Consider the following 25760-nt stretch of genomic DNA (forward strand, 5'->3'; position numbering starts at 1 on the left):
TTTTTTATTTAACCAACAAAATACTATTTTTTATACAAAATAACAATGTACAATATAAATATATTTTATTGATAGATGATATTTAATGATAAAGTGTCTCGTCTATAAAGAAAATGTTACACGATTAATAATGTACAATTAATCATGTGTTCGTATACATTTGTAAAACAATCTTATTTTTTATTCTTACTGATTTCTTATTTGCTAGAATGATTCTTCCTGATAATTTTTTAGATGTACTAAGATATAAGCACGAAAAATTAATCGCCTCTAGAAACAAAATTTTGAAAGAAATTATTCGCACCCGTCGCTTAGCGTGGGTAAACGGCTAGCGTGTATATATATATATATATATATATATATATATATATATATATATATATATATATATATATATATATATATATAAAAGAACCAAATATAAAGATGGAGATTTTCTTGAAAAAGAAAACCATTACAATATAGAGATTTTTACACACATTTTCCATTACACAAAACAAAACTCCCCGTGAGATTAGAATATCCGGATCACAGGCGAGCGACCCAGTCGTAACAGCAGGCGGTTATCCCAATCTCCCAGCCTCTGACCCCCTCCAGTTGTCAAGAACCCTAACCCTAACCCTATATCAGAAGTCAGCTCACATGAAAGGGGAATTTAGCAACCTTTATTGTTCGATCACCCTATCATGTCCCAAGCCGATGTCTCTTACAGGTATCTACATCGATCATGATTCGAATCTTATTCGATCAGTTCTCATTTCAATTGTTTCTACACAAACTCCTGTGTCGATTGACTTGATTTTCATTTGATCACACATAATTGACTGATCTTTGTGTATCCGTATTAGTTTACACCAGAGTTTCTTAGGTTTTGTTCATTCATTTCTGTATCTGATTTGGCCAAGTTTATTTTAGGTAAAATCATGTGATTCAAAGGTGTATTCTTGTCATTTTTGTTATTCTCTTCCTGCTTTTACTAATCTGGAACACACAACTAGGATGATTCAAAATCAATCAGTAACTTCAAATTACTTTCATTTCTATTACACACAATCAGCTTAAGCTCTGTATTTTCCTAAATTCCTATTTATTGACTGAAAATTTAGCTGATGATCATTGACCAAGAGCTAATGAGCTAATTATTTCTTTTATTTCTTTGGAACAGTTGTGGTTCATGTGGATACCCTTTGAATCTAGCATCCTCAAATCGCATAACATCTGAAATAGGCTCCAAGTATCGCAAATCCATCAGAAAAGGTTCTATATCTTTTGCATCCATTGATCTTAGTAGATTCACTCAATTTGACGAGGTATCTTGCTTTCCCATCTGTTTAAATCGCCATGGTTCAAAAACAAAGCTATTATGTCGCCAATGTGGTGTTCATATAGGATACGGATATGTAGATGCACATGTTCTTCATGATACCGAATCATCCCCCATATCCAACTCATATTACAAACAGATTGTAATCAAAATCCGAGCTTTACAACCTTCAGATCCTGTGTAGAAATGGAGATTAGTCTTCCTGATGATTGTTTGACTTTCATTTTTGAAAAACTTGATTCAAGTATAGATCGAGAATCTTTTGGTCTAACTTGTCATCGATTTCTTCAAATTCAAAACCCAAACCGTAAGTCATTGGAATTCGGATGTTCATTCTCTCGATCTAACCTTTCTGAAACTACAATCAACATTGATTCCTTCATTCTTGATAAGTTAATCAAACGTTTTACACAATTAAACTCATTAAACTTATGTGGGTGTGTAAATCTTCAAGATTCCGGTCTAATCCAACTCATAAACCACGGATCAAAACTACACACTCTCTATCTCGATTGCTGCTTCAAAATCACCGATTCAGGACTTTCCCATATTGCCCTCGGTTGTCAATCTTTATCCTTTATTAGTCTTTATCGTTGCCCTATAACCGATATCGGATTACAACACTTATCCAAATCTTGTTTATCTCTAAAAGACATAAATCTTGAATGGTGTTCTCAAATAACTGATGGTGGGATCTCCGCCATCACCACCAACTGCCGCCACCTTCGGGCAGTCAAGATTTCCCATTGTGACAAAATTAAAGGAGTCGGATTCAACGGGTGTTCTAAAACCCTAGCTTGTTTGGAAGCAGATTCTTGCAAGATTGAGCCCGAGGGCATTTTGGGTATTTTGAGTGGTGGTGGGCTAGAGTATCTAAACGTATCTTGTCTTAGTTGGTGTATTCAGGGGGATGGGTTAAGATCAATTGGTGGTGGGTTTGGGAAGAATATTAGGGTTCTTGATTTTAGGGTTTGTAGAAGTGTTGGTGATGAGACTGTGATTGAGATTGCAAAAGGGTGTCCGATGTTGCAAGAGTGGAATTTGTCTTTGTGTAGTGAGATTGGGGTTTTGGGGTGGGAAGCGATTGGAGGGTATTGTGGTAATTTGGAGAAGCTTCATGTGAATGGGTGTCGGGGGTTTTGTGATCGAGGATTGTTGGGTTTAAGGAATGGGTGTAAAAGGTTGTTGATTTTGTATGTTTCTAGATGTCGACAAGTTAGTGAGTTGGCGATTGAGTTGTTTAAGGTTGCGAGGTGGGATGTGGAAATTAAGGTTGAAGAAGTTATGTGTATCATGCCGAAGCATTTCTTTAGATGATGATTTTAAATCGAAATGTGGATAGGACGTATATCATTTTTTGTTAATTTATGTTATTTTGAAGTGTAATTTGTTAGATTTGATTTGAGTCATATTTATGTATGTCCAATGAATATTTTACTGCTTGAGATGCATCTTTTTTGACTTGATGAAGTTAATGAGAAGAGTAATTGAAGTTGACTGATGCTTTTTTGTTTAATATATAAAAATAGGCCTAGCGGGTTAAATGAGAAAAGTGTACATTTATCCATTAAGAACTCATGTATCCTTTCTATTTTATTTTTCTAAAACATATTTCAATCGTATTATCTTCTCTATTCTTCCCTAAGAATCACTCTTTTTTATGTGATGTATTTTTTTTTTTAAAATGTATATGAGACGATCAATATAAATTATATACAATTGTTCTTCCAATCACTTCAAATTTCAAAAGTTAGTTAGTAATAATTTCCTGACTGACATGTGCAGTAAAAAAGGTGTGTAATTATTTGTGCAGTAAAAAAGGTGTGTAATTATTTTTATTAAAAGTTCAAGTTTGATTTTGATCAATTTACCCTTTCAATAACTTACTATCATAGATAAATAAATAGTATAGGAAACTAGTAATTTAACCATGAGAGGTTGTTAAAGAAAATAATTATTTTTTTTCTAGTTTATAAAAAATAATCATTTTTTCCAAAATGTCTTATTCCGAACTATTGTTTATATTCATATTTTAAATGCTTCATTTCAGATTTTATCTTTAATCATTTTTTTTAAGAAATATTCATATTTATGTCTTAAATGTTCATTTTAAAGAAATAAAGTGTTTAATTTCACTGTTTTCAATAAAATATATGATTTTATGTACTAATATCATAGCTCAAATCTTTTTAACTTTTTGTCATATTTAAATAAAAATTGAAATTTTTTTTCTTAAAATTCTGAAATTGTTCATCTAGGTTGTTCTTGAAACTCAGTCTTTTTTTTTTCAAAATCCAGAATTTCAATCTAAAATCTGGAATGTTGGTCCAAAATGTAATCTTTTTGTCAGAAAAATGTTTTTTTTCTTGGGTAGAAATGCACATTCTAGAGCAAATGGTTATTTTTGCTATAAATTTTTTTTTTTGATTATTTTCTTCAAATATACATTAAATTGGGGCTAGATTACTTAATTTCTCAAATAGTGTTCATTCACCTAAAGGACTTTATTAATAACAATTGAATAAAACAGGACAAACATACTGAAACAGAAGGATTAACTTCAGTCTTCAAACATGCAATTGCAAACCTCAAACTTCCACAATGCATAAAAAAAACACCACCATCAAATCATCCCAAGAAAATAGCTTGACATCTCATGTTACATTCTTATTCTCCTTTATCAGGAAAGATCTTTCAATACAATATTACAACATAAGCAAGAGATACATAAATATATATATAAAAAGATTATTTCAAGAAAAGATCATTTCCAAATACGGAAAATACCTATCTATACACATTCAATCCTCTCACCTTTTCATCTGTAATCCTTAATCTCATACAGACATACACCTTCTTTCCTCTGTTTTGTTTAGTTGATCAAAATGATCAATTAGGTGCATTGTTTCCCCATACACCATCCCAACCACCAGCAGGTGCACTCTTGGGTCCCTCAATTTGTTGACCATGTTGACCATGCGGTCCAGGTGGTTGAATCTTGTTCGGCTTTGTTTTCACACCCAAGATTCGAAATACAAATCTAGCCAACTCCCCGTATAATAATCCTGACCTGTCAAACAACTGCCATGACATAACAGGTTGTACTGCATTTAGCATGACATGACATGACAGAACAAGTTGTAATTGGACTGAGACTGATGTCAATGAAACAAAAATAATACCTGAAGAAGGGCCGACATGAACATATGGAACGCCTGGGCATTTTGGTCAATCAACATCGCAACTCTACCAAAGAAAGTTACAAATCCTTGCATCTAGAAACATAATTAAAACATAAAAAGATTTATATCCTAAGATGATTAAACTAACACATTCTAATTTATCAAAATAGTGTTATTATCCAACTTACCACACGCATTAAAGAAATCCAAAATCCAGGAGGTTGTGAAGGAGCACCAAATGGATTATTTGGATCCTGGTCATCATATGGGCCACCTGGACCACCCATGCCCATACCCATACCCATACCCATGCCACCCATTCCCATACCCATACCCATGCCACCCATTCCTCCACCATAACTACTACCATACATTCCTCCACCATACATGCTGCTACCACCACCATAAAGACCACCATACCCTCCTCCTCTATACATGCTGTTTCCATATAAACCACCACTATTATAAGAAGAACCCATTCCACCATATGAACCATAACCTCCAGCCCCTAACCCGGAATTGTAACCCAAACTTGACCCATAACCCGCACCTGAGATATTAGAAATGGGAAATGTCAATCTTGCTCTCTAGATGAAAATTTGTTATCAATTTGGTTATGAATGTACCTCCATAGGTTTGTTGTTGTTCCCATGGTCTAGGGGGAACAGGTCTTCCGAGTGTATTGACTGCTGAAGTTGTATTGTTTGATTGAACGATTTCACCTGGTCTTGCTGTTCCAGAAGCTTCGACTACATCACTTGTGCTACCTGGAGTTGCAGGTTTAAAAGGAGCTGGACCAGATGATGATGATCCGGCTCGTTCCCATGGTTTAGGAGGTGGACCACTGCCTGAATTCGAAAGAGAAATTCTCAATGATCAATGAAATTTGTATATGAAGTTGCGTCAATAACTAGATGACCACAGTTTTTAATCAAAAGGAAGAAGTGAATTCTGCTTGAACAATACGAATTCAACAGATAGTAACAACAAATCAAAATATTAGCTCTAACAGTATCGAATCAATCGGTTTAAACTAATAAAACCCTAGAAAGAAGCATCAACTTTGGGATTGATTAAACTCGCCATACAAAACCCTCGACAAGTTAAAATTCCTCACGAATTCAACGGAAAGTGATGATAAATCCCGGATCAATCAATTCAAAACGGTTAAAAACCCTAGCATAAAGCACCAGATTACGGATCGATAATAAACTACAGAAAAAATTATAGGATTATATCAAGATCTAGCGAAAGAAAACCTGATTGTTGCGAATTATTGGTAGCCATGGCAGGGAGAGATACGCTTCCCGAAACCCCACCACCGAGTAGGGATAAAGAGAGAGAAACCCTTCAATATAGCAGTCGCAAGGTCCAAATTGTTGTTCGTTGTATATTCGATGGGTTTTATGAGTTTATCCCTTCGTGATAATTCTTATCAGTCCGAAATTTTATTGGGTTCTGTAATAATTGTTATCTTTCCGCCATTTGTGATCTTACTATTTTGCCCTTTATTATTTTATTTTTATTTGGGGGCTGATAGACGTGTGGGTCCAACAAGTCAAACTAAAGTCCATACTCGTTAAAGGCAGACCGGGTCCATATTCCACAAAGCATTCATGCCATTTTACATATGCATTAGGTCGTCCCTATGCATTATATCAAATCCAAATCCACCGCTAGGCTTGCTTGGAGTGGTTAGGTAAGGAATTCGGCAAATCCTACAACCTTAACAAGGTAACTCAGCAAGCTTTACTCGGCATATATTTGTGGAGTTTTTCTCTTATTCAATTTGGCATTGACTTCTTTAACCACCAATCCCTTATTTTATTTTATTTTTAATTGTTGCATGATATACCATCTCACGTTGACAAACTTTTATAGCATCATGACAAATCCTACATGGCGTTTACGTGTACCATGACAAATATGACAAACTTTTATAGCATCATGACAAATTCTACATGGCGTTTACGTGTACCATGACAAGTATGACAACACTCTCTTAGCCTAATACATAACAATCATCCAACAAATTTATTACCAAGCATAATATTATCTTGACAAAAGTATGATTGGTTAATGTGATTTGTCATAATAGCTGGTTGAGGAAACTATGGAATCTTTTATGTTTTGGTTCTTGTGGTTAGAAAAAAAAAAATATGTCCAATCCTTTTGTTTAAATCCATCTAATTTTAAGACGTTATTCAAGCTCATATGTTCATTAAATAATGATATATTCACCGTTTCATCTTGCCAGTATTCACATGGTTAGTTTTAAACCTTTCCTCCTCCCTAAATCGAACGACTTCATATATTCTCTTGTCCCCTAACTCTCTCACGCTTAGAAAAAATGATTTTTGTGTTATTGTGGAAGCCTTGCGATTTTCCTAACCTCGTAGACAAACCTAAACCTTGGAAGAAGGTTCTGGTCATGCTTTAAAACTCGATCACAATGCATATTCATTGATTGGTTATGTGTTGGTAGGTTACTTGTTGTGATTCTACGCCGGTTACGATAAAAAGAAAGCTTGAAGACACCCTACAAATCCAAGGAAGCAATGTTGTTCAAGTTCTTTCTAATTATCGGTTGAATTATTTTTCTTGTTTTATGTTAGTACAATAAAAAAGAAGTAGCATATAACAACCTATTTTTCACAACCTTAATTTTTCATTTTTATTAAGGTAAAACTTTCCAATTTATAAATCAGTTATTAAGAAAACTGTTTATTCCAATTACATTTATTAAAAATCAGAATATCATAGAAAACGGGGGATCCTCAATGTTGTTGATGAGTGTGTACAGTCCCGTTTTTGCCTTCCCATAGTCACCGATGATACCTGAAACAATAAACAACTGGTTAAGCATAAAGCTTAGTGAGTTTCCCCTAAAATACCCCATACGATAAACATATAAGCATGCATCGGGTCCACTAAGCCATCAGGTTGGAATACCCAGGGTCTGTTGGCCTACCACCTCACCTAACCGCTCTTCCAGAGCCTCTGTGCCTACGGCTTACAGCCGACCCGCACCGGGTATCTTGGCCTATAGCACACAACAGGACCACCTCAACCCACTACTACCATATGTCGACATATAAACAAACAAGGATCAAGTAGGCACATAATATAGACAACAACAATCATATAACTCACTACCGCCTACTAGTCATATCACAGCACACAGTCCGCTACCAACTAACCTCCATGAAATACATAACCATAAGTACCCAGAGGTGAGATGGCCACTCGAATAGATGATCCTACTCTAAATCCACAACCAAACAAGGAACATTAAATAAAGCCTAGATCAAGATTTCTCAGGTTATCCTACATGACTACATACAGTCCCTAGGCACTCCACAAGATGATAACCAACAAGTACAAATAAACATACAGTTCTACACATCGCTGCCGCATAACAACATTCTATATACCAGGATACAAATCTAATTTACCACTATGGCACAGTAACATACTCGATACCAGGATGCAAATCTGACAGATCACTGCAACATAGCAAAATACTAAGTATCGACATACCAGGAATGCATAATCGTATATATTAATAGGTGAGATAGCCACCCGGACAGGTGATCCTACTCTAGAACCTCAACCAAACAAAGAACAAGTAAAAGAGTCTAGACCTAGAGTCCTCAGTCCATCCTACATGACTATATATAATCCCTAAGGCATCCTTCTACTAACAGATAACCACAACTAGTGGGCCGACATTGGTGCCTTCGACCCACGATACAATGAGGCAAAACTCACCTGAAATGAAGAAACCCGAGAACACCATGAATACACTCCCTGCTATATTGCTTGCTCCTGTGGATCCACTAACATCAGAACCATATAAAATCTTAATCACCAATCAAAACTCTCAGGTTTAACCTAAAGTCAAACTTGGTCAAAAATCAACAGTCAACAGAGTCAACAAAATTCAAAGTCCAAGGTTGGTTGAGTGCGCCTTACGTACTCAACTTAAGCCCCGTGTACATAGGATGGCTTAGTACACCCAACATACGAAAATTACGCCCAACGTACTCGAGTTGATTCCATCGTTTCCATTAAGCACTTAACCCTTTAAGGACTTTTCACCCAAACTCAGATCTAGTCTCAAAACATTGTCTTAAGTCATAAAGTGTCCACCTTTATGACTTTCCATGGCTAGGGAAGGTCCAAAAGCTAAAATCTTAACTTATTAATCCATTAGGATATCACAGCTCTTGCATGGAAGAGATAGAAGGACCAGTATCACATTTTTATGGTTCCTAATAGCTCCATAATGGATAAAGTTTACAACTTCATCCATTAGAATGGTCCCAACAAACAATATCTAGTCTTTAAGTCATAAAAGGGACCAAACGTGCTTCTTTTCCAACTTAATCCATTAAGTCCAACTCTCTAACCTTCAGATCTGAATCAATATGATGTTTAGATGGATAAAGTTTCCAACTTTATCCATAATAAGGTCACAAACGTCCAAGATGTAAACTTTATGCACTTAAAGTTACCAAAAGCTCAAAACACCCAAAACTAGCTAGATCTAACCATTTCATCATCAACATTTAAACTTTATACCTCCAGAAGAAAAGATCAAAGTGAAAAGGTATGGATCTATAAGCTCCAATGCAACCAATGCTTCTTTAATTGTGACATCCCAAAAATTTCAACAAATTTAAAATTTTCAAAACATCCCATTTACTAATAAAAGTGTTTACAAAAACATTGTTTCCAAAACATGATTTAAAATCAGAGTCTCCCAAGATCCAATCAGTTGCAAAACCAAGGATGTGTACGGCCATGCCTTCGCCTTGTTACGACCCTCTGAAGAACCTGAAACCATAAACACCACTATAAGCACAAAGCTTAGTGAGTTCCCCCAAAGTACCAACACACAAACATATAACATGTACAAATAACAACATGTATTGGGTCCACAACTAAAAGACTGGATTACCCCTGAGCCCATAATATGAGTCTGGCTTGCCTATCGGGCCCACAGCTCATATATGGCTTGCTCTCAAAGCCACAACATAAGTCCGGCTTGCCCTTGGGGCCCACAAGTTATGTTTGGCTTGCTGCCTAGTCTAATCGGTCATCGAACTGGCATGCAAATGTTCAGCCCTTAATACGAGTCTGGCCTACCAATCGGTCCTCAGCTTGTATCTGGAATGCTTTTGAGCCCTCAGTATGAGTCTGGCATGCCCTACCCGATCCTCAGCTCATATCTAGAAATGCTCCAATACCATAAAATCCTCAGTACGAGCCTAGCATACCATCAGGTCCTCAACTCATATCTGGAATGCACCTAATCCCTCAGTATGAGTCTAGAATACCACCTAGTCCTCAGCTCATATATGGAATGCTTGAGGGTTTGTTAGCTACAACACAAAGCAGTACAACGTCAACCCAACACAATATTTCGACAGATAAAAACCGTATACAAATAATCATGCAAACAGAATCATAGGTAATCCTACAGATCTACCAGACTAGCATATCGACAACTAACATATAATCATGTTGATCTATTCCATACTCAACATATCAGTGTATAGTAGGACATCGATCCAATAGGCCAACCTTGGTGCCTTCGACCCATAAGCATAGTGAGGAAAACTTACCTGAAGCGGCTAAATATCTCAGATAAATGCTCAGACTGCTGATCTGGAAATCCCTGCATGCTACCACCATCAAATATCATCCAATTAATAATTAATTCTCGACCCATACTCAAGAATCTAAATTACTTGCCTATTGACCAAGGTAAAAGACCATTTTACCATTTTTCTTACTTGGCCCAAAACCAAGGCCCGATATGGACCAATTTCCCAATTGGGCCCAAAAAACATCATGAATAAAATCCCAAGAAAGTCCATACTCAATCCAAGGCCCAAAGCTATATGTCCAATGGTCCAATAAGTCCCAAACCAAAAGCCCCAAAATTCAACCTTATGGGGAGTACGCCCTGCGTACTCACCCTCCCGGCGCAATGTACAAAGTCCTTAAGGCATGATATCCCATTTACGATAAACGTACTTCTGAGTACGCCCAACATACTCTTAAGGGGCCAAAATTTTCACATTAAGCTCTTATTGGGTTAAGTCAAAGGCATCTAACCATTTCTCTTAACCCTAAATGATGTCTTAGCCCATAAAGTCGAAATCTTTAAGCCTTTGCATGGCTAAAGAGGGATAAATCTCCAAAATCATTTCTTTTACAACACTCAAAACCATTCACCATTTGCATGGTGCTAGGGAAACAATCAAGCAAGCATTTTTATGACTCATTACACTTCAAGACCTCAGAATGGACAGCTAAAATGTTTTGGAGTACTCCATACTCACAAAGATCCAAACTTTGGGACCAAAGCTCATAAAAATATGCCATGACAAGATCTAATAATAGAGTCATAAAGTTTAAAGCTTTATACCTTTAGAAGATAGATCATGATGCACTAAGCTTGGATCCACAAGCTCTAAGCAATCCTACACTTCTCCAAGAAGCTCTTTATCGTTCTAGGAGCACCAAGATGCATGAAATAGCACAAAGAACTCAAAAACCACATCAATGAAGGCTAAAAATTCATTTATACGGCTAAAGGGGGTGGAAAAAGAAGATATTAGGGTTTGGTGATGAGTTAAGGTACTTAAATAGGGTCTAAGACCCTAAATTAGGGTCTGGGACTGACTGGAGTACGCCCTGCGTACTCCATAAGGCTTCCGCGACCATCTCCCTTAGTATTCCCAATGTACGCCGCGCGTACCGGCCTTCTTACTATTATGCCATGCGTACACGTGTGTACGCCCCGTGTACCCGGATAAACCCTAAAATCACCTAAACTTCTAAAGGCCATAACTTCTTCGTTATAAACCCGTTTCTAATGATCCTTATATCCACGAAAAGGTAACGAGAAGCTCTACACTTCTATAAAATCATACTTTCATTAAAATTTTCCATACAAAAATCCAAAATCCATAAGAGGCCCAACTGCCACTTTACGGTTATACCCTTGGGCTACAAATTTACAAACCAAACTTTCGTGATCATTTATCCTACCTTACCCACACCCGAATGGGTCTAAATCTCCGTTTCTCTAAGGCCCTAAGCCTTATGATAACCGGTCTTCGGGCCACATACCTGAATTAGGAAACAATTTGGGACAAGGTGTTACAACTCTCCCCCACTTAAATTGGATTTCGCCCTTGAAACCACTCCTTATATGTGACAACCGGCAAACTTATGGTCAAAGTCAAGGTCAACGGACCATCTGGTCAACTCAACTAGTGCTTATATGTTAGGAAATTCTTTATGTTTCCTAATGTTCAACTATAATTCCTAATGAAAAGTAACGCTTGAAAGTCTCAAAAGTTCAAAATTTAAAACCCTAATTTGATTTAGGGAAGTAACCGCTCTATAAAGCACTATTGAGTACCCTTCGGGGGTGTGTAACACTCAAAATAGAATATATCTAAGTCTAAGGACCTTGTACTATGAAGAAAAACATTAATAAAGGCTTCCGGCAAAGTCTCTCCCAATCTCTCCCACTGTATCTCTCTCTCTCCCCCAAATCTCTCCAAGAATATGGAATCTCTCCTAGTATGTGAAATCTCTCCCATTATGTGAAATCTCTCCCAAATCTCTCAAAGTATGAGAAATCTCTCCCAAATCTCTCCCAGTATGTGAAATCTCTCCCAAATCTCTCCATGTATGTGAAATCTCTCCCAAATCTCTCCAAGTACGAGAAATCTCTCCCAAATCTCCCTATGTACCTTACTCAGTCGAAAACAACCCAAAACCGGAAGAGAGAACCCAAAAGGACCCCCTTGGTCCGGACTCCTCTTGGTCCAGAACCCTCTTGGTCCTGAACCTCTTAGTCCAGAACCCTCTTGGTCCGGAATGCCTTCTAAGGAACCAAGAGGAGTCGCAAGTTCGGAATCTCCCCCCTACACTCGGATCTCACATGCTCCGGATAGCTTAAGGTGTGCTTCGGACCCTCTCGCATGACTCTGGAAAATCTCGCATAGGGCTGCTCCGGAAATGTCTATACCTGCTTCGGAATCCTTGGTCTGGAACTGCTGGCAACACTCCTGACTTCGCATCCGAGGAGATGCTCCAAAATTGTGAACCTAACTCGGGAACCTTGAAGAGAGCCTCCGGAACTTCCCTCAGCCCTTCGGACCCTCGCAGGAACAACACTACACTCCGGATTTTCACCATTTTCGGACTTTTTCACCATTTTAAGGCATTTTGACGCCGAAAATCACACAAAACTCGTATTTTTCATGTCCTAAACCCCTGAAGCTCCTATTTTATGCCAAAATCAAAATTTTTAAATATATTTATTTAAAATAAAAACCCAAGATTTTAAGGGGATCCTAAGAAGATAAAGGGGTTTGACTTTATGATGTGATGCTAATTCCTCATTCCCCATGCAAATCCCAAATAAACACACATTATCCATAAGAAAAGAAGCTTTACCCACTTGTTTTCCATGCAAGTGTCAAGTCACTCCCTTATCCTCCCCTTCAGATACGTGAATCTTTTTTCCTCCCTTATCCCACTTCTTACTTCCTCTTCCAGAAAACTCTCAAGAAACACTCTCAACTCCTTCAAGCTCCAAGTCTCATCTCTTCAAGGAAAATTTCCAGAATCTTTGGTAAGTGTTCATTCTCCTTGAATAGTGATTTTTCCTCACCATTCCTAAGATTTCACTATACTTACACATAAAATTTATTCTTAGAATCATTCTGAAGTTCCAAAAACCTTTAAAGCGTTGGGAAACTTTAAAGGTTCTTGGAACTTCAGATGAAGGAGTTGTGAATTCCTAACGGAGTCTTACTGTCCCGACCTACTAAAAATAATATAATAAAAGTTAAAGTCAAAATTAGCCGACGGAGTCTAAACGAGAGTTGTAGAGCATAATCTCACTTACGCGTGCATATAAAGAACGTCGAAAACGGAGCTTGTATGCGAAAGATATGAATTTCTGAAGTTCGGGGTACAAACCCCGACACTGTGTCAGAATTCACGACGTGAACACAGTGTTCACAACGTGAACTCAGAAGTGACGCCTTCCAGAGCAAGTGGACTGATGATGAACGCAATGACCTGTGCTTGACTGAACTCACGACGTGAATTTTGAGATTCACGACGTGAATCCAGAAAATTGCCCTATAAATAGAAATCGAAGGGCAACCAATTTTGGTTACTATTTCCTTCACTCTTTCACTCCCGATACCCTCTCTAGCTGTCTTGAAGTACCCCCGAAGCCCCGATATCAACCCGACACCCGAAGCGAGTCCCGAAGCCCTGAAGATCCCGAGAAGAAAAGAGTTTTAATTCGAAACTCTGCCCGCGAGAAGCCTGGTTTTTGGAAGATATCCCGGTTTCATCAACGAATACTACTTGAAGAGCCGTAGTGCTGTCCGATAATCGTCTTATCAAGTGAGTGTGTAGTTACTTTCACCTTACACGTAGATATGAGCTATTTGTTATAAAATACGTGTTATGTGTGTGTGTGTATATATATATATATATATATATATATATATATTGTTTGTTTACGTGGGATTATGTTGAATGAATGTTTTATACAGGTTCTTAAATAATTTAAACTATATATGTAATTTATATTTACAAATATGTTAGGTAGAACATTGGTAAATGAAATAGTTGGTATGTGAGGAAAAATGAGTTTGAGGATGAGACGAAAGATGATATAGGTCATGAGATGAGGGTGACATGTGAAAAATGAGTGAAACCTTTACCCAAACGATGGCCTCGTCATTCAGCAAAGTAGGGATGACAACCACAGACGATTCTAGACAGTCAAGTGGAACACTAGCATGCTCGCAACTTGTAGGTGTTGTGGACTTGATGTTCACCGATGTACTTTAAAAACCCTATAAACTATAGATTTAGTGCCTTATATAAATACAATGGTAGTTATGGATTTAGTACGGTGTAGATGAACCTTGGTAACTATGAATTTAGTGCCTGTTGAGAAAACCATGGCAACAATGGATTTCGTGTCGATTACTTAAGAGATTCCTTAGGTATAAATGAATAAGGAATATTTGATTCTTAGGGTAAGACCTTAAGAAATAAAGAAGATAATGGGGAGGGGTAATTTGGTTGATTGTTTGGTGATTAAATATAATAATTATATTATTGTGGGTTGAAAACCCTATATGTTCACCAGGCTCCCAAGCATGACCCACTCAGTTTTCTTTGTATCACAGGTAGTGACACAAGAGTATAAGTTGGTTGACATGACGAGAGATTTTGGATTATAGATTAGTAGTTATAAATAACTGTTGTAAGGTCTATTTTATATTGTTTATGCTTTTGGTCTGTATCGGAACATGACATCCTGAGATTTTGTTATTTAATGAAAATACATTTCTTTAAATAAATGCTTTGATAAATTCTTATCACATTTTGTTTTGGGAACAAATTCCTCAACAGTTTTCTTTAAACGATTACTCTGATTTTAAAACAAAGCATAAACAAATCGGTCTTTCTGGCCGTGAAAATTAGGGATGTCACACTGAGAGTAATAACTCACCTTGTCAGTGTGACATCACTAATTTTCACGGCCAGAAAAGACCAATTTGTTTATGCTTTGTTATATATATATATATATATATATATATATATATATATATATATATATATATATATATATATGCCGGACCTTGGGACACTAAGTGAATATCCCCAAGTAATGAGACGAAGACACATGAAGAATATATGCGTAAGAACATGTACTTGAACATGTACATATATTTAGAGTATATTGTAAGAGGTATATGTTAGAAGCATGTAGTAGAGCAGGCAAATATACCTAAATAATGTTAACCAGATGAGAATGGTATTTGCTAATACCTAAGAGGTTACATAAAATGATATAAAATGATTATATACAATATAATCATAAGAATAAGTATGTATGTCTGGACATCATGGTATTATGTAGAATACCTCTATGTTATTAGACATAGATAGAGATTTAGTACTTAATGAGTTAAGTACTAGACGATAAAAATTAGAAGATCTCTTGATAAAATAAAGAGATAGATTGTCCATGGGAAAAATGTTATGTGATGAGTCATATAACCAAGATATATATATATATATATATATATATATATATATATATATATATATATATATATGTATGTGTGTATGTAGAGAAAGAAGGTTCCTTTGGGGACAAGAGATAGAGATTCCTACAAGAATAAGAGATAGTGGTTCCTTCGAGGACAAAAGTATGATTCCTTCGGGAATAAATTATGGTTTCTTCAACGATAAAAGTATGGTTCCTACGGGAACAAGAGTATGGTTTCTTCGAGGACAAGAGTATGATCCCTTCAGGAATAAGAGTATGGTTCCTTCGGGGATAAAAATTATGATTCTTCTAGGAAAGAGATTATGTCCCTGTGGGGAAAAGATAATGATTACCTTTAGGAAGTTTAGAATGATGATTCATGCATGAATCCAAATTATGCATGGCTAGAGAAGATATAGAATGTTACTTAAGAGGAAAAAGATTGTAAGAACTTAGAGCAAGGAATCCGTGAGGGATTTAAGAGTAGGAAGAAAGATTAAGGATTCACGAGGGATCATAAGAGAGAGGAGTAAGACTAGATGAGTGTGCCCGGTAAAAATAATTGGATCTTGTTTCCCTTAAATGATAGGAGTATAGTATGAGACGCGGCCATTGGGTTTAAAAGAGAACATAACATTAGGCATTAGAGAAGATAACATAGAAGACAAATAGTACATTAAAGGAAGAGTAGAGTCAAAGAAAGAAAGAGAAGAGTATGAGAAACACAGTAGATGACATAGAAATAAATAGACGGGTTGGGAAGAGTAGAAAAAAATATTATAAGAGATAGATGAAAGAAAATAAATGATAGCAGTGTATGCTATGAAAGAAAGAACATATGATAGAGTATGAGAAAGAGAATGAAAGAAAGATAAGAAAAGTAGAAAAAATAATTTACCAGAAACAATTATGTTTTGTAGATTCAAGTAGTAGCAGTCGTGGTACCAGAAGATAAGACATGAGCATAAAGAAGATTTAGTAAGTAGATTGATATTTATGTATTTTCCTTGTTGTTACAATTTGTATGTAAGATTGTATTGTAAACCCGTGAATTGTCCTGGGAAGTAAAGTGTTTTAATTAGAGTAAAATTCCACAACTATAGATTAAAACTCCGATAATCCCTATAGATTAGATGCTAGAAGATCTGGGTCGTTACACTTTTACTTAATAATAAAAACCTTACAATCTTTCTCTATACCGTTCATTAGTTTACATTAAGAACCTATACATATAAGCAAGAAACTTTCGGTCTAGATTGCATTGTCTCAATCTAAACAATGGAAATGTTTTGATGGGTTTTTGGAAGGAAGTTGAATCATTTTCTAAAGGTTTTATTTAATATATTTTTTATTTTCAATCTAAACGACAGATTACAATTTGTATGTAAGATTTTATTGTAAATGTTTTATTTAATATATTTTTTAAGGTTTTCTAAAAACTTTAGATTCAAAAAATATCAAATATAACATTGTATTTTTAGAAACAATCATTTTGTAGCATTGTACTTTATAATATGGTTTTTGATAATTTGGAAAGTTTTGTGGATAATTGAGAAAATAAACCATCAAATATAACAACATTGTACTCTCAGAAACAATCATTTTATAACATCATACTTACAAATTTTATTTTTGTCCATTATCTAATAAATTAGAAAATAAGCTATAAATAAAACTTTGTAATTTCATAAACAAACTTTTTATAAAATTGCACTTTATAAGATCCTATTCAAAGATACCATTTTATAAATTATTAATATTATTCATTCATATTTTTTTAATTAATTCTTGTAATCCACGAATATCTAATCTAGAAGTGTAACATAACCAAATATCCATCATATTTCCATCATTATATTCTATGACATTTTCATTACCTATTCCATGCTTTAAAAAGAAGACAAAATTGCAAGAATGGTCATTGTATTTAGGTGGAATTTGTCACTTTGGGTCAAAAAAGTTTTGACTATCACTCTTGGTCAAAATGTTTCATTTTGTTGCGAGTTTGGTTCAATTTGTTTAGAAAATATTTAAAATGTTAGATTTTCCCTTAGTATTTTCTTTTTCTATTCTTTTATTTATTTTAATATTTTCACGATTAAAAGAAAAAAAGAATAAAAAAGAATCTCTCTCTCTCTCTCTCTCATACCTATCTTCATATAATTTTCACATAAAAATATACCACCATAACCACCATCGACCGAAGTTGTACACGCCATCATGACCACCGATCAGTATGTTGGTGATTTTATATCACTAATGTTATTTAAGTGTAATGGGGTTAATTTGTTGATCAATATCACTTTGACAATTATTGAACAAATCGGTATGATGTGGAGTGCACATTTGTTTAATTTTGTCTTTGTTGAAAGTATACTGCTATTTAGGGGCGAAGCCCTTAAACCGACGGGGGTCCGGGGGCAGCGCCCTTGGGAGTGGGGTCCAAGGGGCGGCAGCCCCTAGCGGGGTCCAAGGGGCAGAGCCCCTGGCTGGGATTCGCGAAATTTTTTATATATGTTATGTTACTATATTAAAATTGCATCAGAAATCCAGATTTTTGATAAATGTACCCAGTTTTGTGATCCATACTCTAGACCCGGATTTAAGGTTGTTTATGACAGTTTGTGGACAGTTTTAGGACATAAAACTGTCATGTGGCATTTAAGACAGAAAGTGTTTTCTGTTATATGACCATATCCGAATCTGTGGTTGGTACACTTCTTCTTCATAACATCAAAACATTCTCTCTTCTGTTTTCTCTTAATTCTGAGTCTTATCCGATTAAAGATTGGGAGTACCACCAAAATACTTTAATCTGAAAGTGAAAGCCACAATTCTCAGAATTTCCAAGTTTTCTATACCCCAATTCTAACAAAGATTAAAGTATTTATGTGATCATGACAAGTGGTGATTCTGTTAAGGAAATGACTAGTAAGATTGAAAAATTGAACAAGTTTGAAGGGCAAGATTTTCGTAGATGGCAGAAGAAGATGAAGTTTCTCCTTACCACTCCGAAAGTGGTGTATGTTCTGAGTACACCTATGCCAGTCTTACCAGAATCTGTTGAAGATGAACCTTCGGAGGCAACAAGAAGAAGATCAAAGTGGGAAAATGATGATTACATATGTCGTGGTCATATTCTTAATGGTATGTCTGACTCTATTTTTGATATCTATCGAAATTTCGAATCTGCAAAAGAACTATGGGATTCTCTTGAATCCAAGTATATGGCTGAAGATGCTTCTAGCAAGAAGTTTCTTGTCAGTAACTTTATGGGTTACAAGATGATTGACTCCAGGCCTGTTATGGAACAATACCATGAAATGTTAAGGATCCTGGGACAGTTTGCTCAACACAATCTGAAAATGGATGAAGCCATTGTTGTGGCTGTGATCATTGACAAACTGCCCCATTCCTGGAGGGATTTTAAACACAATTTGAAACATAACAAAGAGGAATTTGTTGGATTAGTGTCCAAGTCCATAACTATTTTGGTATGTACTTGACCCGATGGTGCATAGTCCTTTTGGGTTGCCTTCACCAAAGCAACTTGATAGGATGAATTATGGAGAGAAAGGATTAAATATAATTTATTAATATATTATGAGAATAATATATTAAAGGAGAAATCATATTGTTTAATTAATATTAGTCAAGAATTAATTAGTAATTAGTTTTGTGACTAAAAGAGATTAATTAAACTTAAGGGACTAGAATTATAATTATAAGACAATTGCAATTGGGCCATGGATTGCCTTGTATTAAGGAGTGGACGAATTCTATGGGGAAGCCCATAAGAAATCGTCCAAGGCCTTAAGGAAAGGGACTCATGGGTTGCTTAGGGCTTAAGCATCCAAATTAGGGTTTCCTTGTTAGATAACCCTAATAAGCCTCATTATAAGTAGACCCCTTATGACCTAAAAACGTGGCTAAGCTTTGTTCTAGGGTTTCACACGTTTTTGGGCAGCCTCCATCCTCTCTCCTCTTCATCCTCTTGCTTATGGTGTTTGTAAGCCATTAGAGGAGTGACACTTGTGACTCTAAGCCTTCCAAAGTCAATTCAAGGAGGAATTGGGATTGTTATTACTACATAACAATCAAGGTAATATCATAAACCTAATTATATGTTAATATTGATTTCCATATGCTAGAATTAGGGTTTATAGTTTTGGATTCAAAGCATGTACAATAGAGAAACCTAGATCCAAGCATTAGGGTTTGTATGAGCACATAGGATGTCTTATGACCAAAACCCATCAGTGGTATCAGAGCCTAGCTTGGTTCCATATCTTAATTGATCCTCTAAATGAGTCTTAGTACAATTGTATGTCTAAGAAGAGGAATCAAGAATTGAAGAAATGGTTAAATCAATAAGTCAATCATACTTCGTTCCAATAACAAGTCTTAAAGTTAAGACTGTGACAATGAGTGAAAAGTATTAAGAAGGTTTATAACATTCATCAATTATGGAATGTTGTAATGTCTTGGATAAGACAAAGACAAACTAGGACCAAAGTTATGAAGTGTTTTGTCTTGATAAAAGCTACACTAACTCTTGAATATTTATTTGTCAAAAAATGTTTTGACAAGAGAATCTTATATGTCAAGGAGTCAGTGGGAGTCTTAATGGTCTTGAAAGGTTTCAAGAACAAATCAAATAAACCTTATCGATCATCACTAGCACATGAGTTGAGGTTTGCAACCTATCGTGTTGACATTATTTTGTTTCTGTGCCAATCCAATTGAGTTAATTATGCATGTGAGTCCTATGAGTTCTCATTTGAATGCATAAAAGGCAAGGACCTTGATCAATGGAAAGTACATTGATAAGAAAAAGTGAGCTGCTTAACTACTTGGAAGACATGGTGGGCAGTTGTAGTACCATAAGGCAAGAAATCAAGATTAAGAAAGTTCGATCCATATGAGGTTGAATTCGTCGTAAACTTTGGTTTTGACAAATTCACATGGATAGGAACACATACACCGTTTAAATCTAAGTGTCATAAGATTTCCTCCTTCATGAAAATGATTGTGAGGAAATGCTTTCACTAAGAAAGATTTTAAGAAGATAGTGATTGTAAAATTGCATTCTCGAATTCGATTATGGTTACGGTATCCCTTTCCATGATTTGAATTGTGAAGTTTGGAAATTAGTCTTAATTGTTTAGACACACATATGAGCTATGTAAGGCAAATGTGTATAAGTTTAAGAGGCCTTGACAAAAGATTATCAAAGCATTAAGTATTAGAAACATGGACTTAAGAAATTCAATAGGTATTGTTTTTCTGAAAGTTAAGATGTTTATGAATACATGTCGAAGCTAGTGGGAGCATAATTGTTATGTTTTATAATAATCATCATGATAGTGGGAGCATAAATGTTATGATTGTATGATTATTAAGGAAAGTATTGCAAGTTGGCAATATTAATTATAGAAAACAAGAGTCATTCTTTGCAAAGTTGTAAGGATGGAATAGTTGTTTTGCTATAATTAAGGGAGAGAATATTATGCTTCATTTCAAATCTAAAGGTTTAGGTTGAGAAATGTTAATAAATTTAGTCAATGGTACATAGTCTGTTCTTAAAATTTTGATTATGATTACGACATTCCTCTTCACAATTCGAATTTTGAGAACATAGCAAATAAAACATTATGCGTCGTGTCCCATACGCTTCGGGTATAGGATCGATTGCAAATGCTTTAATGTTTGACCATTCTAAAATTTTCCAAATGTCTAGCGCATTTAGAGGGAAAAAGGACAAGAATCGGTTTTGACTGAAATAATTAAACAACTATCAAAGGACAATCCAAAGTTCGACGAGGATTGGTCGCTTGTGAGTAGTTGGAAGTATAGTATTGGAAAATATGGAAATGTTTCCATATTGGATGGACAATATCCACATTATTATGAATAGAAAAGAATCTATTAAGAATGAGTTGTCATATGGAAAATATGGAAACGTGTCCATATGGGGAATTGAATATTGAAATAACTATGTCTAGATTAGAAACCTTTATGCAAAAGGATGTTCAAAGAAATGTACTTTGAGTGAGAGACATCATATCTAAGGAATTGTTTTGTAACAATCTCCGATAGAGGACTTTGTAATATCATTGGCAATAGTCTTTGTGACTTTGGTGTAGTGACGTTACGAAAGGATAGTTGCATAGAATGTTAGAATCTAGCATATTCTATAAGTAGCAAGAATTTGATATTCTTTCACTTATGGAAAAGGATTTGGAGTTGTGAAATGAGAAAGATTGGAAATGTGTTCAATTTGATCTATTTCACAAAGTAAGAACCATAGGTAAACATTGTGTGCATGATAGGAGCATGGGACAAGTGTTGTAATTCAACTAAGAAGTTGATTAACCGAAACGACAAATAATGAGTACTCAATATGGTGATAAATAAAAGGCGTTTTATTTATACTCAAAGGTTTGAGGCCATATGGGATTAGTATTATTCTTGTGTTTCACATTTGCATGTTTTGACTTCCAGAATAATTGAGTTTATTAAGAATAATCGAATTATTCAAACGGGCCACAGTCGTTCATATGTTGGAAGTAGATATGAATGAAGACTGTCGTGAATTGGTGTGTGGATTGTCTAAAGAGCATTCGACATAAGCAAATGTTTATTGCAACGTTCATGAGTGCTTATGAATGTGATTTGAGCATTGGATTAAACCCACGCTCACTTGGATCACTCCATGAAATTGTATCACGAGTGATTAGTGAGACGATAACATCTTATATTCTTGAAACCGAGATGTGTGAGTTGTATCTTGCAAATCGGTTGCACATTGATAATATGTAAACGCACTAGTAACTTGGTGTTATAAAACATATTGTTGTGTGTGATTCGGTGAGTGAGTGCAAGCAAGCATTGTATCAAAGTTTATCCGTTCCTTTTATCCAAGGTAGGATAAAAGCGATATCTTTGGGCCCCTCGATGATTTAGTAATGACAAACGTAAATGCTCGGCCGGGCTAGGGCCAATTTGATTTGTTCAATTAGTCAGTCGTGATAAATCGGGAATCGAGATATAGTACAAAGAGAATGATTTGAAATCATGTCTCATACGATATCTTGAATGGAGGAATATATGATCCCTTATCTAAGGACATGCGTATCTGATAGGATCAGAGTTGACAACGGCTTTGGAAAGCTACGATTGCAGATCAGGATCTGAAGTCATACGCATAATAGTTATTGGACTTATCCAAGTGGGAGACTGTTGGATTAGTGTCTAAGTCCATAACTATTTTGGTATGTACTTGACCCGATGGTGCATGGTCCTTTTGGGTTGCCTTCACCAAAGCAACTTGATAGGATGAATTATGGAGAGAAAGGATTAAATATGATTTATTAATATATTATGAGAATAATATATTAAAGGAGAAATCATATTGTTTAATTAATATTAGTCAAGAATTAATTAGTAATTAGTTTTGTGACTAAAAGAGATTAATTAAACTTAAGGGACTAGAATTGTAAATATAAGATAATTGCAATTGGGCCATGGATTGCCTTGTATTAAGGAGTGGACGAATTCTATGGGGAAGCCCATAAGAAATCGTCCAAGGCCTTAAGGAAAGGGACCCATGGGTTGCTTAGGGCTTAAGCATCCAAATTAGGGTTTCCTTGTTAGATAACCCTAATAAGCCTCATTATAAATAGACCCCTTATGACCTAAAAACGTGGCTAAGCTTTGTTCTAGGGTTTCACACGTTTTTGGGCAGCCTCCATCCTTTCTCCTCTTCATCCTCTTGCTTATGGTGTTTGTAAGCCATTAGAGGAGTGACACTTGTGACTCTAAGCCTTCCAAAGTCAATTCAAGGAGGAATTGGGATTGTTATTACTACATAACAATCAAGGTAATATCATAAACCTAATTATATGTTAATATTGATTTCCATATGCTAGAATTAGGGTTTATAGTCTTGGATTCAAAGCATGTACAATAGATAAACCTAGATCCAAGCATTAGGGTTTGTATGAGCACATAGGATGTCTTATGACCAAAACCCATCATAATTGACTTTGACTCAACTTGGAAGCCATTTACGGATTGAAGAGTCGTTAAGGACTCAAGAATTTGATAACAATCCCAAAGGCAAGAACCAAGTTGGTTCATCTTCTGTGAACATGGTGGATGGAGAAGGATCAAAGAATCAAAAGAAGTCTAATGGAAAAAGGAAGTTTAAAGGAAAGGATGACAAGTCTTCCAACAAGAAGGCTAAAGTGGTGTGTTGGAATTTTAACAAATCGGGTCACTTCAAGAAAGATTGTCGTTTGCGTAAAGTAAACAAGGATGGTGCAGGGCCAAGTGGATCCAAGGATCCTGAAAAGCAACAAGGTCAGAATTCTGTTTTCATGCAGAAGTCTAACTATATTCAGAATTATATTTCTGTGATTTCTGAAGCATTTTATGTGCAGGATGATAATGTTGCATGGTGGGTTGATTCGGGAGCAACAAGTCATGTTTGCAAAGATCAATATTGGTTCAAGGACTTTCAACCAATTGATGATGGATCTGTTGTGAAAATGGGAAATGTTGCAACTGAACCAATCAAGGGCGTAGGATCTGTTTTAATTACTTTTACTTCTGGGAAATGTTTGTGTTTGAACAATGTTTTATATGTTCCAGGGATTCGTATGAATTTTGTGTCTGAAATTGTATTAAATAATTGTGGTTACAAACAAGTATTAGAAAGTCACAAGTATATCTTGTCAAGACATGGTTCTTTTATGGGATTTGGATATGTATATAATGAAATGATTAGGCTTAATATTAATTATCCTTCTAGTGATAATTTTGTTTGCATGACTTCTAGTAGTACTAGCAATAATTTTCATAAATCTGAATTATGGCATGCTAGACTATGACACATTCATTACAAGAGATTAAAAGACATGTCTAAAATGAGTTTAATTCCTGGTTTTGATATGCAAAATAATGAAAAATGTAAAGCATGAATGCTAACTAAAACCTCTAGACAACCTTTCAAAGATGTTGTTAGGGAAAGCAAGGTGTTGGATCTTATACATAGTGATTTATGTGATTTCCATGCAACACCTTCCCTTGGAAACAAGAAGTATGTTATTACTTTTATTGATGATGCATCTAGATATTGTTATATCTATTTGCTACATTCTAAGGATGAAGCACTTGATAAATTTAAAATTTATAAACAACAAGTTGAGCTTCATAAAAATGAATTAATAAAAGTATTGCGTACTGATAGAGGTGGTGAGTATTATGATGCAGTTTATTTTGAATCAACTAGAATAATACATCAAACCACAGCTCCATATACACCACAACAAAATGGTGTAGCTGAAAGGAAGAATATCACTTTGAAAGAAATGGTTAATTCCATGTTGTCATATTCTGGTTTAAGTGAAGGGTTTTGGGGTGAGGAAATGTTAACTGCATGTTACATCTTAAATAGAACTCCAAATAAAAGGAGTAAGAATACTCCTTATGAACTTTAGTGTAAAAAGGTACCAAATTTAAGTTATCTCTAAGTTTGGGGTTGTAGAGCAGTTGTAAGGCTCACTGAACCCAAAAGGAAAACATTGGGTGAGAGAGGTATAGATTGTATCTTTATTGGATATGCTGAGCATTCCAAAGCATATAGATTCTATGTTTTAGAATCTAATGACTCTGTGTCTGTAAACACAGTGATAGAGTCAAGAGATGCTATCTTTGATGAAGAAAGATTTACATCTATACCTAGACCAAGGGACATGGTTCATCAATCTTCTAGCAAGAGTACTACTCAAGTTGAAGATGTTTCTGGTGGTGCAAGTTTTGAACCTAGGAAAAGCACCAGAGCTAGAAAAGTTAAGTCTTTTGGAGCTGATTTTCAACTATATTTAGTTGAAGGAACAAGGAATGAGACTATTTCTCAACATCAATATTGTTTTAATATTAAAGAGGATCCAAAGACTTTCAGTGAAGCTATGGCTTCTAGGGATGTTCATTTCTGGAAAGAGGCAATTCATGATGAGATTGATTCTATCATGCATAACAATACTTGGGTATTGGCTGATTTACCTCCTGGTTGCAAGGCATTAGGATGTAAATGGATCCTCAAAAGAAAAATGAAGGTGGATGGCACTAT

At 35.5% G+C, this 25760-nt stretch overlaps 2 protein-coding genes across 2 annotated transcripts; one reads left to right on the forward strand and one right to left on the reverse strand.

Moving 5' to 3' along the window:
- The first annotated feature begins 1359 nt into the window (after positions 1–1359).
- On the forward strand, positions 1360–2825 carry LOC145069480 (RNI-like superfamily protein). The gene has a single exon (XM_079016406.1). It carries the CDS (start codon positions 1511–1513, stop codon positions 2639–2641), a length of 1131 nt encoding a protein of 376 aa, XP_078872532.1. The 5' UTR covers positions 1360–1510; the 3' UTR covers positions 2642–2825.
- A 1078-nt stretch (positions 2826–3903) lies between these two features.
- On the reverse strand, positions 3904–5925 carry PEX13 (peroxin 13). Its single transcript, XM_079015125.1, has 5 exons — positions 5766–5925; positions 5133–5354; positions 4695–5056; positions 4507–4599; positions 3904–4405 (listed from the first exon to the last, which is right to left on the reverse strand). Exons 1-5 carry the CDS (start codon positions 5791–5793, stop codon positions 4214–4216), a joined length of 897 nt encoding a protein of 298 aa, XP_078871251.1. The 5' UTR covers positions 5794–5925; the 3' UTR covers positions 3904–4213.
- Positions 5926–25760: the final 19835 nt, after the last annotated feature.

The sequence above is a fragment of the Lactuca serriola genome, chromosome 8, assembly GCF_051521515.1.
Source record: "Lactuca serriola cultivar US96UC23 chromosome 8, Lser_US96UC23_V15, whole genome shotgun sequence".
Lineage (NCBI taxonomy): Eukaryota > Viridiplantae > Streptophyta > Magnoliopsida > Asterales > Asteraceae > Lactuca > Lactuca serriola.